The 15,885-nt window shown below is 40.5% G+C and overlaps 1 protein-coding gene across 3 annotated transcripts in view; it reads right to left on the reverse strand.

Annotated features, from left to right (window-relative positions):
• The window catches only part of LOC129774618 (neuronal acetylcholine receptor subunit alpha-7-like), a 301,121-nt gene that overhangs the window by 180,558 nt on the left and 104,678 nt on the right, over window positions 1-15,885 (reverse strand). For all 3 annotated transcript variants that reach the window (XM_055778388.1, XM_055778389.1, XM_055778387.1), the window contains one exon: window positions 7,053-7,192. In XM_055778388.1, the coding sequence (XP_055634363.1) occupies window positions 7,053-7,192 (140 nt within the window). The remainder of the gene's footprint in view (window positions 1-7,052; window positions 7,193-15,885) is intronic.

Here is a 15,885-nt window from a genome sequence, read left to right on the forward strand (position 1 = left end):
TCTCCTACGTGAATACCTACCTATCTACCTGAAAAATGGATTAGTTTACTGTTTACTCTTTATAAATATGTTGATGGTTCTGAAAAGAACCTTTGGTGTTGTGTTTTTGTTATCACTCGATATTCCCATCTTGTTCGGTTAAACCTTTCTGTTTAGCTATTGCGTTTGCCACTCGCCACAGCTTTCACAGTTGGAAAATTTCTTCCCATCCAGCTTGTGACATATTCTACAGTAAATTACATTCAACGGCACGTCGCATTACCACCACTCAGTATCGGATTGGAGGTAATTTTAACCTGTAATTGAACATTTGCGATGACAGTGGTACAGTGTCGACTTTCAATGTGGGGTCATAATTTTAACCCCGAAATATGTCACATTACAGGTCCGTCCAATTAGCTAAATGTCGAGATAAGTGTAAATTACTGTACTTTCAATCTAGAAGCAATTTAAGAATTGATGAAAATCAATAAGCTCAGAACAACTGCCAAATTCACATACTCATCATATCCTGACAAACAAATTATGAAAAAATCAATTTGTGTTTTATTATTATTTTGGATAATGTTTTAGAAAGCATTGAACTGTATTTCCTAAACTCTTTTTTGGAAGGTTTAATGGCCCTGAAAAGCGCCTTGTTTTATGGAATGGTTCCAATTTAGAAAACTTTGTACTCGTGGTTTTGAAAAAAGAAACCATTTCGAACGCCCTCGATGCCGCCTTGTTCTGGATTTGCCACCAAAGCAGTTTGTATAAAGAACAAACTTTTTTCTTCTGCTACCTGATGCCTTTTTGCGATTGCGTTTGCCACTCGCCACTCGCTGTAACTGCCTGTTGTCTTGATGTCCACCGAACCGAATGTGTTCTGTTCCGAATGCGGGTTTTCTTATCGTCGCGAGCAGCTTTGCCAGCTAACTCGATCACTTCGGCGGCCGAAACTATATAACGCCGGCTAGGTGGACTGGTGCACTGGTACTAACGCGCTCGGTCTAGCTACCCTTGTGAGGAACTCCAGATCAACACGGTTCGAGCGGGATTTTGCCTTTCCCTTCACTTTTCCTCCTTTACCATGTCCAGACATGGCTGCTTGGGTTGGTTTGTTGATGTGTTGTGATGCGAAACGCTGTGGTGTACGGTTTGAATGAGAATGATCGTTACGGCAGCGGAGCGGGGATTTTTAAGCTGACTGGCTGGCTCGAAAATTACGCATGTGTGAGACTGCGACCAATGTTTCGTTCATTTTTTTTTCTGTTTCCTTTCCAATCGTGCTTCATTCTATTTCGCTGCTGCTCTAGTTGCCCGTTTTGGTCGGTACGATTTGAGGAGCACAAAATGGACCAATCAAAATGGGCACATAGTGCATTTTGACAATGCTTGATATTTCACAATTATTAAATTATTTATCTCAAGAAAAATGAAATGTTATTCGTTATGATAGATGCGTAGATATATTTCCTATCAATTGATGCAAAAACCTTTGCGATCTATTGAGAAATGCTCGAGTTATAAGCGTTCCAAATCTTGCATTTTTCCTACTTGTTCAGTGCCTAGATTTCCATTTCACCCCCTATATCTTCCGGTTAGACGTAGTCCTACGTCAAAAATTTACAGAGCATTAAACTTTATGTTGTTTTTCTCGAAATCATAAAAATGTCACATGGTCCGGTCTGACTTAACACCGACCATATGGGAATTAAATTTTCCGCATTTACCCATTTTCCTTCAGTGTTTTCCGACAATTTTCTCGCTCTGATAGGGGGAGGAGTGCCGAACCATCACTGAAACATTTCGTGCTCCCTAAAACCCCACATGCCAAATATGGCTCTATTTGAATGATTAGTTTTCGAGTTATGCAGAAATTTGTGTTTCATTTGTATGGCAGCCTCCCCTTAGAGAGGAGGAAGGAGTGTCCAACCACCATAGAAACGTTTATCGATCCCTAAAACCTCTATATGCTCAGTTCGATTCCATTTGTTTGATTAGTTCTCGAGTTGTTCAGCACCCTGTGTCAAACCACCAAAAAAACATTTATTGCTCCCTAAAATCTCCATATGCCAAATTTGGTTCCGTTTGCTTGAATAGTTCTCGAGTTATGCAGAAATTTATGTTTCATTTCTATGGCAGCACCATTAACCCCCCCCCTCCCCCTTAGAGAGGTGGGAGGAGTGTTGGACCACCTTAGAAATGTTTCTTGCCACTTAAAACCTCCATATGCCTAATTCGGTTTTATTTGCTTGATTAGTTCTCGAGTAATGCAGAAATTTGTGTTTCGTTTGTATGGCCCTAAGAGAGGGGGGAGGAGTACTTTACCACCATAATAACATTTATTGCACCCTAAAACCTCCAAATGCCAAATTTTATTTCTTTTGCTTGATTAATTCTCGAGCAATGCAGAAATTTGTATTTCATTTGTATAGCAGCCTCCCCTTAGAGATGGAGAGGGGTTTTAAACTATCATAAGAACCTCACCCGACCCCAAAAACTCCTACATACCAATTTTCTTGTCGATCAGTTCAGTAGTTTCCGAGTCCATAAGAATCAGACAGACAGAAAGACAGAAAGACAGACAGACATCACTCCATTTATATATATACTAGCTGACTCGGCAAACTTCGTCCCGCCCAAAATTTCTTTTTTGTTATGAATACCTTCAAACAATCACGTTTTCTCACTAAGCGGAAGTTCATGAGTCCAATCGCAGAACTGTTCAGTGATTGATCTTCTAATCGACTCTGTTGAATTTACCTTTTACTAAAAAAATCATAGTAGTTCTACCAAAACTGATCATTATAATATCAGATTATTTTCAGTCATTATTCTCATTCAAGATTTTTTAACCACTTGCAAATAATATGTTTCTCCGTTACATGGGATAAATGTTTGTCACAGAAAATATGATACAATAAAGACTGGCCCCTCCACTTTTTTTTTTTTATCTGTATTATAGTGATTTTCAACTCATTTGGCTGGTTCGTCACTTTTTACTTCCATTTTTGGAAGAATGTCGGGAGTGAGAATTGAACTCGTGACCTTTAGCGTGAGAGGCATGGATGTTACCACTACGCCAGATCGCCTCCCGGCCCCTCCACTCTTCTCCCCTTAGAGAGGAGGGATGAGTGTCTATTCACCATAGGAACATTTCGTACCCCCTTCGCATGCCAAATTTGGCTCTATTTGCTTGATTAGTTCTCGAGTAATGCAGAAATTTGTTTCTCATTTGTATGACAGCCCACCCTAAGAGAAGGGGGAGGAGTGTCGAACCACCATAGAAACATTTATTGCATCCTAAAACCTCCACATGCCAAATTTGGTTTCGTTTGCTTGATTAGTTCTCGAGTTGTGCAGAAATTTGTGTTTCATTTGTATGGGAGACCCCCTTAGGGAAGGGGGAGGAGTGTCGAACAACCTTAGAAATGTTTCTTCCCCATAAAACTTCCACATGCCAAATGTAGTTTCGTTTGCTTGATTAGTTCTTGAATTATGCCGAAATGTATGCTTCACTTGTATGGCAAACCCCTTTCCCCACCGCAAAACCCCCCCCCCCCCTCAGAGTGACGGTAGGAGTGTCTATTCGCCATAGAAACGTTTTGTGTCCCCTAAAACCTTCGCATGCCAAATTTGATATTTTCTTGATTAGTTTTCGAGTCATGCAGAAATTTGTATTTCATTTGTATGACAGCTCCCCCTTAGAGAGGGGATGGGGTGTCTAAACACCGTGAAGACATTTACTGCGCCCTAAAACCTCCATATACCTAATTTGGATTCGTTTGCTTGATTAATTCTCGAGTAATGCAGAAATTTGTGTTTCATTTGTATGGCTTATTTAGTCGCCATGAAAGTAAATGTCGTTCTGGGATTTTGTATGTGATTTGGCTTCGATCGCCAGTAGCAAAACTTTCAGCTAACAGCTGCACTTATCTCGAGCATTAAAAAGTACTTTTTTCGAGGCCAATAATATTAACAGAAGCGTTTCTTTGAGAATAGCGCAAAATGATGAGAAGTGTTTCTATTCTTAGTCACTTCAAGCCACCAATGTATGGTTCTGTATGCATGCTCTGCTGAACGCTTGTGTGACGCTGGTTGGTTTACGTTGTGCGAATGATGCCTAGAGGTGCGATTCCATTGAAGCAATACTAAATAACATGTAGCATAATATTTGATACTTGCAAGTATTGTCATTGTTGTTGTTTCCTTGCGGTGCCAAAAATATATATATATGCAGTTATGAGATGTGGAATAATGGTGCTGGTGCAACAAGAATATCATCGACTATAGCCGAATATACCGGGTTTTCCATTTCGGGCTTCCGAAAGTATACAGCCCTGCGCTGACAACCATTGACATAGCTGTCAACCAAAGCATCATATCGTTAGTTGAATGTCTGCCATTTTACAATATGGATCGTTTTAGCATCGCACAACGTGTTAATTTTGTTGAATTATACTATAAAAATGATGAAAAACCGGCAAATGTTTTTCGAGCATTACCGACGGATTTTGGTTGTCATGGACGGCCTTCAGAGCACACAATCGCTAATGTAGTGCGTAAATTCGAACAAACTGGATCCGTAGCGGATATTGTGAAACCTGTGCATCATCGTAATGTGCGTTCGGCCGAAAATATTGCTGCTGTTGCTGCCAGTGTGGAGGATGACCCGAATGTTTCGATTCCACGGTGTGCTCAGCAATTGGGCTTGTCAAACACATCATTGTGGCGAATTTTGCATTTGGACTTGCACCTACATCCATATAAAGTCCAACTGGTACAAAAATTAGAGCGTGGTGACCATGGAATGCGTCGGGCATACGTCGATTGGGTGAACGAACAACAGCAGCAGAATGCTGAATTTTCACATCAAATTTTCTTCAGCGATGAGGCACATTTCGAGCTCGGTGGCTATGTGAACACCCAAAATTTCCGTATATGGGGCTCAGGAAATCCACACGTGATTGTTGAGAGGCCATTGCATCCGCCAAAAGTCACTGTTTGGTGCGCATTATGGTCTGGTGGAGTCATCTGGCCGTACTTCTTTGAAAATGAGGACGGCGAGACGGTAACTGTGAATGGTGAGCGCTATGGCCGCATGTTAACCGATTTTTTTTTGCCACAAATTGAAGATATGGATACGGATGACATGTGGTTTCAGCAGGACGGCGCCACGTGCCACACAACACGACCGAACATGGCCATATTGCGAACGAAATTTGAGGGACGCATAATTTCGCGTTTTGGTGATGCCAATTGGCCGTCCAGATCATGCGATTTGAACCCACTAGACTTTTTTTTTGTGGGGTTATGCGAAAGACCGTGTTGCCAACTCTCCGCAAACTCTTGAACATTTGAAAGACAACATTCATGAAGTTATGACCGAGATACCCATAGGTGCCGAAAAGTCGTCGAAAATTACCTGTTCCGGATCAAGGTGTGCGAGGAAGCCCTAGGTGGACATTTGAATGATGTTGTATTCCACACATAATGGCATAAACCAAACTTTAATTTGAAATAAAAGTTTCATCGAAATTCGAATTCTAAGTGTGTTTTATTTCAATTTACTTTCGGAATTTAAAGTTGGAAAACCCTGTATATCAATTGTAAGAAAGGCCACCGGAATAGCGTTCGAGGTAAATTTTCAGTGCATTGACATGAAATAAATTGCGACATACGATCAGCTAGTGTATGTTCTGCGAGGACGAGAATGCATCATCAATCAATTATCGTCAATTGATTCTACAATAACTATTCTATTAAACAGTTATTTCTAAAACTTCGCAGCATTATAAAATAATATCCGAAGTTATAAACAAATGACTTATATAAAATAACAGCGTAGTTCTACGTCAACAATGCGGTCGTATCTTAGACACAACCTCCTATATATTTTTTTCACAAATAAACAACTAAATATTACCCATGATATAACACTTCATTCGACGGTTTTATCTTTTCTAATGGAACGAGGATGAAAACTCTGAATGCATGGTGGATGGTGACATAAAACGATGATAGGCGACCATAATATGTTCCGGAAAAATTACCAAATCTATCTATTTTTGATCATGATCTTAAAATTTCTTATTTTTTTGAGAATTTATATACTTGATAAAGATATTATGTGGTATTTGTAAGTGCGATTATAATTTTGTTATTACATCAAAGACTGAAGTTACATTAAATTTGCTTAAATGCACGGTAAATGGCGACTTAACTGTACAAAAGTTATGAATTTTTGAAAAAAAAAACCATTTTTGGAAAAAAGGGAAAAAGGTGATTTTTCGAACCACCCTAAAATGGAAATGAGTTGCTTAATAAAAAATTAAAAATGCGGGTTTAATATTTTGCGACAAAGAACAAAACTACTACGAAAATCTGAGAACCACTATATCGGTTCGGCATGGAATAGCTGAATATTTACAAATTGAAAACTCAGGAAAAGTGTAGTATTGACTGTAATGGAAAAAGTGACAAATTTGAAGGTAATGAGCATTCCTTACGGGCGGAGTTCGATCATCTGTGAAAATACCAAAATGAAATTTATATCTTCAAATCCTAGAGTTTACACACGAGAACATAAAATAACACCTGTCGCAGTTAATGATGATCTATTATATACATTTTACATTAAATTGAATATCAATATTATAATTGAATATAAATACGGACTTATCTGTGCACATGACTGATTATGTATGCATTTTTTTCTTATATATCCACTTCGAATCAATACTTTCATTACTTTGATGGAACATGGATTCACATCCAAATCAAAACAGCAAACAAAATCACTTCTGTGTTCTCTTGTCCATCAAACGAATCGCTTTGAATGGAATCGTTGAACTATTATGCAGTACATCAATACTTGAACCACTGCTCTCGATTAGCGATGGTACATTTAATCTACAAGCTTTGCTTGCAATGAACATATTGTAGTTGATCAAAATTGTCGACCTAGATAACGCGAGGGTGAAAAAAAATCCGAAGTAGAAACCAGCAATCGCCTTCCAGAAAATTTCACGTGCGATTGGTTCTATTCAACAGCAGTGCATTCAACTCACCACGTCTATGATTTGCATTAGTGTTAAACCGAAACTCAGCTGCAGGGGGTCCGATTCGTTGACCACCGGTCGCTCCAGGGTGTTGTAGGTATCCAGCAGGTCGTGCAGCAACCGCTTCTCGTGATATCCGGCCAGACATGCTGGAAATGGAAAGGAAAAGTAAGAAAATCATTCATAAAATAATAACCACAGCTTCTGGGCTGGCAAGAAGATTTGACATTGACATTCTGCCCGAGACTAATTCATCACGCAAACGTTCGGAGGATTCACTCACAAATGCGGAGAAACTTATCACGAACGCAAGTAACAAGTTGTACGCGTGATGCTTATCTTAATCGAAAATACCCTTCCCCGGGTGGTGGTTTCTTGCCTCTATGTGTCTTGACATGATGGCTTAGTTTCTGAATGCGATAAGGCGCCATATGGCCGGGGAAGACGCTGGAGTGGAAACGTCCACACGTCATTGTCGTTTACACGAGCCTTCCTCAAAAAGTATGGTTATTACTATTATGGTACTCAATGGTGCACAGAAGAAGGAAGGAAAACATTCAACCGAGTCGGATTGAATCAGGGCTTGGAAAATTCAAATCGATACTGCCTTATCCGGCACGTATCAAAACTCGAGGGGGAATTGCGTACGGTGAAAAACTAATCAGCTTCTATTGCATTCCCCATAACTGCATCTTCGCAACACGCGTCTTGTGAGACGCGTTAATTAAGTTTCTGTTGTGTAATCGATACCTAGAATGGGTTACCCTTTAGCTTTTGTTCGGCAGTTCATTGACAATTGAACTGGATTCAATCACAGAATATCACGTTATACACTTACCCAAATAACCAATCAAATATGAGCGCATCAAATCAGCATTTGAATGGCTCTCAACGCAATACGGATGTGAAACCGAACCCACACCATGACCGAGAACAAAACGAATCCCATTTCGGATTATCCTCACCACACCATTTGCCTATTTGGTAGACAACGATTGGCTCATAAAAAATACCACTCTTCGGTGGCGTTCACTTTCGTTTCGAGCTGGATCCCGGCTAGACAAGGACGCATATAGAAAACGTTCGATTCCCAAATTCCCCGTAAAGGTATCACACGTTGAAATTCCTCTTTTCAAACACCACCACCACCACCAGCCGCCAGGTGTATGCTTTTTGCGTGCCACCATTGAAAGCTGTAATTGTCACCTGTTATGCTTGTTAACGATCTTTTCACAGGTTTCAGAGAGTGTGTGCCTACCGGCGAAAGCGTCCGTATGAATTGGGAAAAATTGCGTTCTTTGTATGCGCCGTGGTGATGTATTTTCCACACGAGTGTTTTTTTTTTCTCTCTGGACACGGATCCCGCTTTCGTCGCTCGTGTCTGCCGCACGCGCAGCTTTCCCGGGCACAGAAAAAGTTCCATCCTTCCACCCACCCCTCCGTGCTCTTCTCCCCGAGTGACGAGCTGACGGAATCTGTATGGTCGTAAATTATGCAATTGAATGTGGAAAGTCGATTAGGTTGAACCTTTTCTTCCACTGTTGAGCGAGCAATAGCGAATCTTCATCCATCGGTCAAGGGATGAATGGTTGTATGTGAATAATTGGGTAAATATACCTAAGTAACTCGATTTATCCCGGTTTGTACGGCAGTTCTGTGTTCAGTGGCCGAATTTTGGGTTTGATGGTATACACGCACTTTGCTGTTACAGAAATGTTACAGTGAACGATGAGCCCAATCAATAAGATAGCGAGATTTGATCCCACGAACCATAAACGTAAATGCGATGTAGATGCGGTTGTGTTCCATTCACCTGAATACCATTCACCCGAAACTCGTTTACCCAAAGCACATTTACCCGAATGTAATATATACCCGAATGCAACATTTATCCGAATAGAAATTTACCTGAATGAGCAATTACACCAATGCAACATTTACCGGGACCTGAATGAAGAAAAACTCCGACAAATCAGAGAATCAGAGTTTTGTCGAATCTTCTTCTTCTTCTTCTTCTTCTTCAATGGCACTAACGTTCCTAGAGGAACTTCGCCGTCTCAACGTAGTATTACTTGCGTCATTTTTTATTAGTACTTAGTTGAGATTTCTATGCCAAATAACACGCCTTGAATGCATTCTGAGTGGCAAGCTCTAGAATACGCGTGATCACAGTGCAAGTCGGAGGAAATTTCTTTGACGAAAAATTCCCCCAACCAGAACGGGAATCGAACCCGAACACCCGGCATGTTAGTTATGACGCTAACCACTCGGCCACGGGAGCACTTGTCGAATCTACTGTTGGTAAATAAGATTAAATCAGAACAACATGAGAGAGCAACAAAAATACGAAGTAAAATTGTGATGAGGAAATAAGATAATGATGCTGGAGATTTTGCTATGTCATTTTTAGAAATTAGTGTAGGAACGATTAACATGTCGTCTCCTTTCCTTTCCGTATTGCTCTTTAGGACTAAGAAATCATCTAGAAATGAACACGCGCTATGGAATATTTCGAAAAAGAAGCAGGTTGTCTAACATGTAAAATAAATACATAAATTTCTTGAAAATGTGAAAAGAATAACTAAAAAGATAGATGGTATTAACGCACCCCCAGCGCAATTTTTTTAATAAATTTATTGTCTCGTAATGAAATTTATTCTGAGGTCAACGTAACGGGGGCAAAGTGCCCATCTAGCGAGGATAAGGAACCGCGGCAGCCCCAAGCCTCCAAGGTGAAGCAATCCGAGCAAGCAAACATGTGTTCCTCAGATTTCCCGGTTAGTTTGAAACGTAGGAGACGGTCCTGTAGTTAGGTACTACCGAGCTTTAGCATGCGTAAATTTTCGCATTGAAATACAGGCAAACCTTTTTTTGTGCGGGGGATAGGGACCGCACAAAAAAGTCACATAAAAAAATCGTGCAAAACTTCACCAGCAGCTTTAAAAAATCGTGTTCGGTACACATTTTGAAAAAAACTTTTTTTGTGCGGTAGATGGTGGACTATTCAACATAGCAACCAAGATCCTCTTCATTCAACCAACTTTCTGAGTCAACTAACTCACCGGGATGCATACCATCAAGCACGAAGGAGGCCTTCAATCCTCTCATCGCAGTCGAGCCATTTCCGCCAACGCCCAGCAGCCATCCCGGTCCTGCGATTGAGTCTGGATTGGGGGTTCTCCAAGCCTCTCACTCAGGCAAGTACAGCTGTGATTCGAGCAATTCCATCTCGGTAACATATGTTATTCCTGGTCTACTACCCACGTATGCATCACAAACCAGTCAACCGGGACGCACACCGGCAAGCTCTATGGATGCCTCTGACTCCCTCGTCACAGTCGAGCCATTGACGTCAGCGACACCCAGTCGTCCCGGTCCTGTGCTCGAGTGCGGGGCAGCTGGCATCCAACCCATAATTGCAGGCAAGTACACCATCATTCCAAACAATGCGCTGCCTGAAATGCGAAACACTTCTAGCTCATCGCCATCTTCGGGCCACCAGCGTCCGACAAACGCATCGACACAGCGGAACGATCCTGTAGCTCATCATCCTGTGCTTCCGGTTACTGACTGTGGTGATTGCGATAGTTTCTCGCCAAAGCAACAATTTTTCTCCATTTACTACCAAAATGTCAGAGGCCTTCGCACTAAAACTTCACGCTTACAGCTAGGATTGTCGAGCAGTCATTATGATGTTGTCATTCTTACTGAAACATGGCTCCGGTCCGATATATGCGACGCTGAATTATCATCCGATTATTCACTTTTTCGTTGTGACCGTAGTGAAGCAACCAGTAGCCTCACAAGAGGTGGCGGAGTGCTTGTCGCAGTGAAAGCCACACTGCACTGTACCGAGGTTTCGATACCTCATTGTAGTACGCTTGAGCAAATGGTAGTCTGTGTGAAACTATCCAACCGATATTTGTACCTCCTCGGCATTTACTTTCGACCAAACTCTGAGACGGCGTTGTATTCCAACCACACTTTCGCTGTTCAGTCCTTGACGGACCGATCTTCGGCTAACGATATCGTTTTATTGCTCGGCGATTATAATCTTCCTCATCTGCAATGGGGTTTTGATGAGGATGTCAACGGATACTTGCCTGTGAATGCTTCTAGCGATTCAGAACTCGTGCTCACTGAATCCATCTCATCCTATGGCCTCGTACAAATCAACTCTATTCTAAACATCAATGGCAGACTACTTGATTTGGTTTTTACAAACGCTCCAGATAATTTTGAAGGCCAGCCGCCGATATCACCACTTCTACCCGTTGATCCGCACCACCCACCATTCGAACTACAAATGGACATGCAGAGCTGTGTGCATATTTCAGCCACGACTGATTTCTTTGACCTGGATTTTAGACGATGTGACTTCAACTCTTTAAATAGCGTATTTTCATTGGTCGAATGGGAGGAACTTCTTCAAGATCGTACAGTTGATTCCGCCACCCATATGTTTTATGATACCCTGTTTGAGATCATACATTCGAAAGTACCCCGACGCCACCGTTCTATTAATAGGAACACCAGGAAGCCTTGGTGGACTGCAGAGTTGCGAAGGCTGCGAAACAAACTGCGTAAAACACGCAAACGATTCTTCATCAATAAATCAAACGAAAACCGTGAATCTCTTCGCATCGTGGAAACATGCTATAAGGATCTTGTAGAGAACAGCTACAGGGCCTACCAGCAGATACTTCAATCTGATATGAAACGGAACCCTACGGCGTTCTGGAAATTCGTTAGAGAACAAAGAGCGAGTAATCGAGTACCACAAGTTGTCGAATAGGGTAACACAACAGCAAACCTACCTGATGAAGTTGCTGATCTTTTTCGACGATTCTTCCAAAGCGTGTTCATGACTGAGCTGCCTCAACCAGGATCTGGATGTTTTCGCAACCTACCGTCGCATCATATCCACCTACCATTCTTCAATTTTACCCACGAAGAAGTTTTAAGATCATTGCAAAAACTAGACGCGACGAAAGGAGCCGGAGTGGACGACTTAGCACCTATCCTGTTGAAGAACTGCACTTCATCATTGGCCTTTCCTCTGACAATACCCTTTAACAAGTCGCTCGAGGAAAGAACATTCCCTAGCCTATGGAAAACTGCGAAGATGATTCCTGTCTACAAATCAGGCAGCTTGCGGCGCGTTGAAAATTACCGTGGAATATCCATCCTATGTTGCCTAGGGAAGCTACTCGAATCACTGATCCACACAGTGTTACTGTCTGCAGCGAAATCGATGATATCTGAGTTCCAGCATGGATTTGTACCCCATCGTTCCACAACGTTCAATTTATTATGCTACACCAACGTGCTCTTTCGTGAAGTTGAACACAGAAATCAAGTGGACTCTGTTTATATTGATTTCTCGAAGGCTTTCGATACTGTTCCGCATATTCTTACGGTGAGAAAACTGAAGCACATGGGTTTTCCTGATTGGATATCCGATTAGTTGATGTCTTACCTGACCGGTAGGAAGCTTTTGTTGAGGTGAACTCAGCACGATCCACAACATTCGATATAGCGTCCGGAGTCCCCCAAGGAAGTGTACTAGGGCCATTGATATTTGTAATCTTCATAAATGACTTGTGCCTACGAATATCTTCTGGAAAACTATTGTTTGCCGACGACCTTAAAATTTTCCGAGTCATCAAATCAGCTGCGGACTGCTGCAGCTTGCAGGCCGATATCGATTCTCTAGCGCAGTGGTGCAAAGACAACGGCATGCGTGTGAACACAAGTAAGTGCAAGGTGATCACCTTTAGTCGTTGCTACGAACCGATAGACTACCGATACAACATCGACACTCTTTTCTTGGATCGTGTACATTCTATCCGTGACTTGGGTGTTATCATGGACTCAAAGCTATGTTTCCACGATCACATCTCAGCTATCACCTCCAAAGCATTCTCTATCCTGGGATTTATACGTCGGAATGCGTCACAGTGCGTCACAGACGTATATGCACTAAAAGCTTTGTACTGTAGTTTAGTGAGGAGCAACTTAGAGTACGCTGCACCGGTCTGGGCCCCATACCACGTTTCCGAGATTGTACGTATCAAGCGTGTACAGAAATGTTTCATTCGATTTGCATTGCGACATCTCCCGTGGAATGATCCCGTCCATCTTCCCCATTATTCGGAACGTTGTCGTCTAATCGACTTGGAATTGCTCACGGCAAGGCGACTGAAGATGCAACGACTGATTGTATTCGACATCCTCAGTGAAAACATCGAGTGTGCAGATCTTCTTCTGCATATTCCAATAAACGTTCCTCAACGATAGCTGCGTTTCTCCACATTAATTGCTGTTCCCGGACATAGAACATGCTATGGCTACAATAATCCATTCAGTTCCTGCCTTCGAGCCTTCAACAATGTCTGCCAAATTTTTGATTTCAACATGACCAAAGATTATTTTAAAGCTAGGATTAAGAATATATCATAAGTATAACCAGTCTGTACGATACTCTCGAAGACGATGAATAAATAAAATAGATAGGGACCGCACAAAAAAATTCCCCCAAGAAAATAACTCAAATCCACGCCATTCACCGTTCAATTTCCTTTTGTTTCCCTAATTTGCGATGCGACACTTTGCCTTTGTGGTTGCGCTTGGCTGTTTTGTGCTTTTAGTTGCATGTCGAAACGTGTTGCTGTTAGAAATCATGTCATGCAAAAACAAAGAAAAACCTAGAGCATTTGATGAGAGGAGGGGAATGATTCCAGAGGTGGATAACTGAGACGCAAGTATGCTTTTTTCGCACTGAAATGCATATAAACTATCGAAGAAAACTAAATGGACGATAGCTTTGTCAAACATGCTTCTTTTCATACACCGCACAAAAAAAAATCGCACAAAAAAAACCGCACAAGAACAGAAAATGGCACAAAAAAAAATCGCACAAAAAATTCGCACAAAAAAAACCGCACAAAAACAGGTTTTACTGTACAGCCATTCCAAACCGATATAGTGGTTTTCAGACTTCTATGAAAAGTAATATTTTTGTTCATTATCGCAAAATATTAGACCCATATTTTTTTATTTTTTCGTTTAGGTAACCATTTCCATTTTAGGGTGGTCCGGAAAATAGTTTTTTTCAACTTTTTCCCAAAAATTACTTTTTTCAAAAATTAATAACTTTTGAACATAAGGTTTTCGGTTTAAGGTTTCCGTTACGTGAATGTGTTACCATCACTTCTTTCCCAGTTTATTGTTTTCTTATTTTTACTCCAGAAATATTGACGAAAATAAAATACCAATCAAGTCGAGTAAGAAGGACACTACACCGACAAAAGACAAACAATTTGTTTTGAAAACAATTTGATTATCTCCTCCTTCTTTTATTAACAGATGCTCACTAACTATGTACGTTTGCAAGTGCAACCACATATCATGGACGAATCAGCAGAGCAGATTTCAAAACGTAATCCGAATTTGTCATTCCGAATGCCGGAAGCTGTTTTAGACATGAAGGAATGAGAAAAAATACAAGCCCTCGAAGGTGATTTTAGTCTAGCCTTTTAGTTCGATCATTTTTAAGGCATATATGAAAACCTCCAAAACTTATCGAGTACACAAACTTGAATTTTCAGTAAGTGTCCATCTTACCGCCAAGTGTTCGTCTTTCCCGACTGAATCTTATTTTTTTTCAAAAATGCCGAACACATTCATTTTTCTAAATTTCTGCCTCAAAGACAAATTTTGTCATAAAAAGAGACCCAGACTATCAATTTGTAATGAGATAGCTATTTCTTTTTTTGTGAAATTCACGAAAAAAATCAACCTTTACTTAGGGTGTCCGTCTTTACCACCTTTCCCCTAAGAGTTTTTGAATACCAGTTAATGTATGAATGTGATCATTTTAATAACGCTATTCGGATTGAATATGGAAGCACCTTCTAATTTATATAGCTGTAAATAGTACATTTGGGCAAATGTTACTTTCGGGTATTTGTTGCATTCGGGTAAATGTCGCATTCGGGTAGCTCTCGTCCTGATAACTGTTTTTCGGGAAAATGTGACACAATCGTAGATGCAACAACCGAAGAGATTTTTTTTATCTTGATGTAAAGTTGTGTGATCACCTACTTCACATGTGATTTCCAGGAGAGACTGTACTTGAAGTCCAAACGGTATAAAGTAAAAAAATGAACTCACCAACAATAAACGAAATAGGGAGTGGGAGATATAAACATTCCAATAAATTTATCTAATAATAACATTGTTCGTCGTTATGAAAATCTACTAGCAAAATATGATTACATCTGTACGAATACGTTCACGACTCGCCCAATCAGTGATAATATATTGGATCACTGCATTGTTCGAAAACAAGACCTTGATCGTCTACAAAATGATACAATTTATACAGATATCAGTGATCACTTAATAATTGTCACGTCTTTTAAAATGAGCAATTCCAGAGAGCATGTGATTTTAACCAAAAAAATAAGTGATACAAACAAACTTAATCAATTATTCACTCAGTTCATAAATGATTTTGTTTGTGTCGAAGATGTTAATGAATCCATTATAGCCATAACATCTGCTTATAATGACATATTGAAACAATGCATCGTATTCAAAAGTGAACGAGTAAATATTAAGGTCAAACATTATCTTTGGCTTGATTATTATACATGGCAATGGATAAAACTCAAGAGTAAATATTTGATAAAAGTGAAGAAAAATCCCAATAACAACCACTTCAAAGAAATGTTGATACATGTCACTAAAAAGGCTGATTTTGCTAAGCGGAAATGTAAAAGTGAATTTTTTTAATAAAATATTCGAGGAAGTTTCTAGTGCCACAATATGGAAAAAT

Source organism: Toxorhynchites rutilus, chromosome 3 (assembly GCF_029784135.1).
Source record: "Toxorhynchites rutilus septentrionalis strain SRP chromosome 3, ASM2978413v1, whole genome shotgun sequence".
In the NCBI taxonomy this organism is placed as follows: domain Eukaryota; kingdom Metazoa; phylum Arthropoda; class Insecta; order Diptera; family Culicidae; genus Toxorhynchites; species Toxorhynchites rutilus.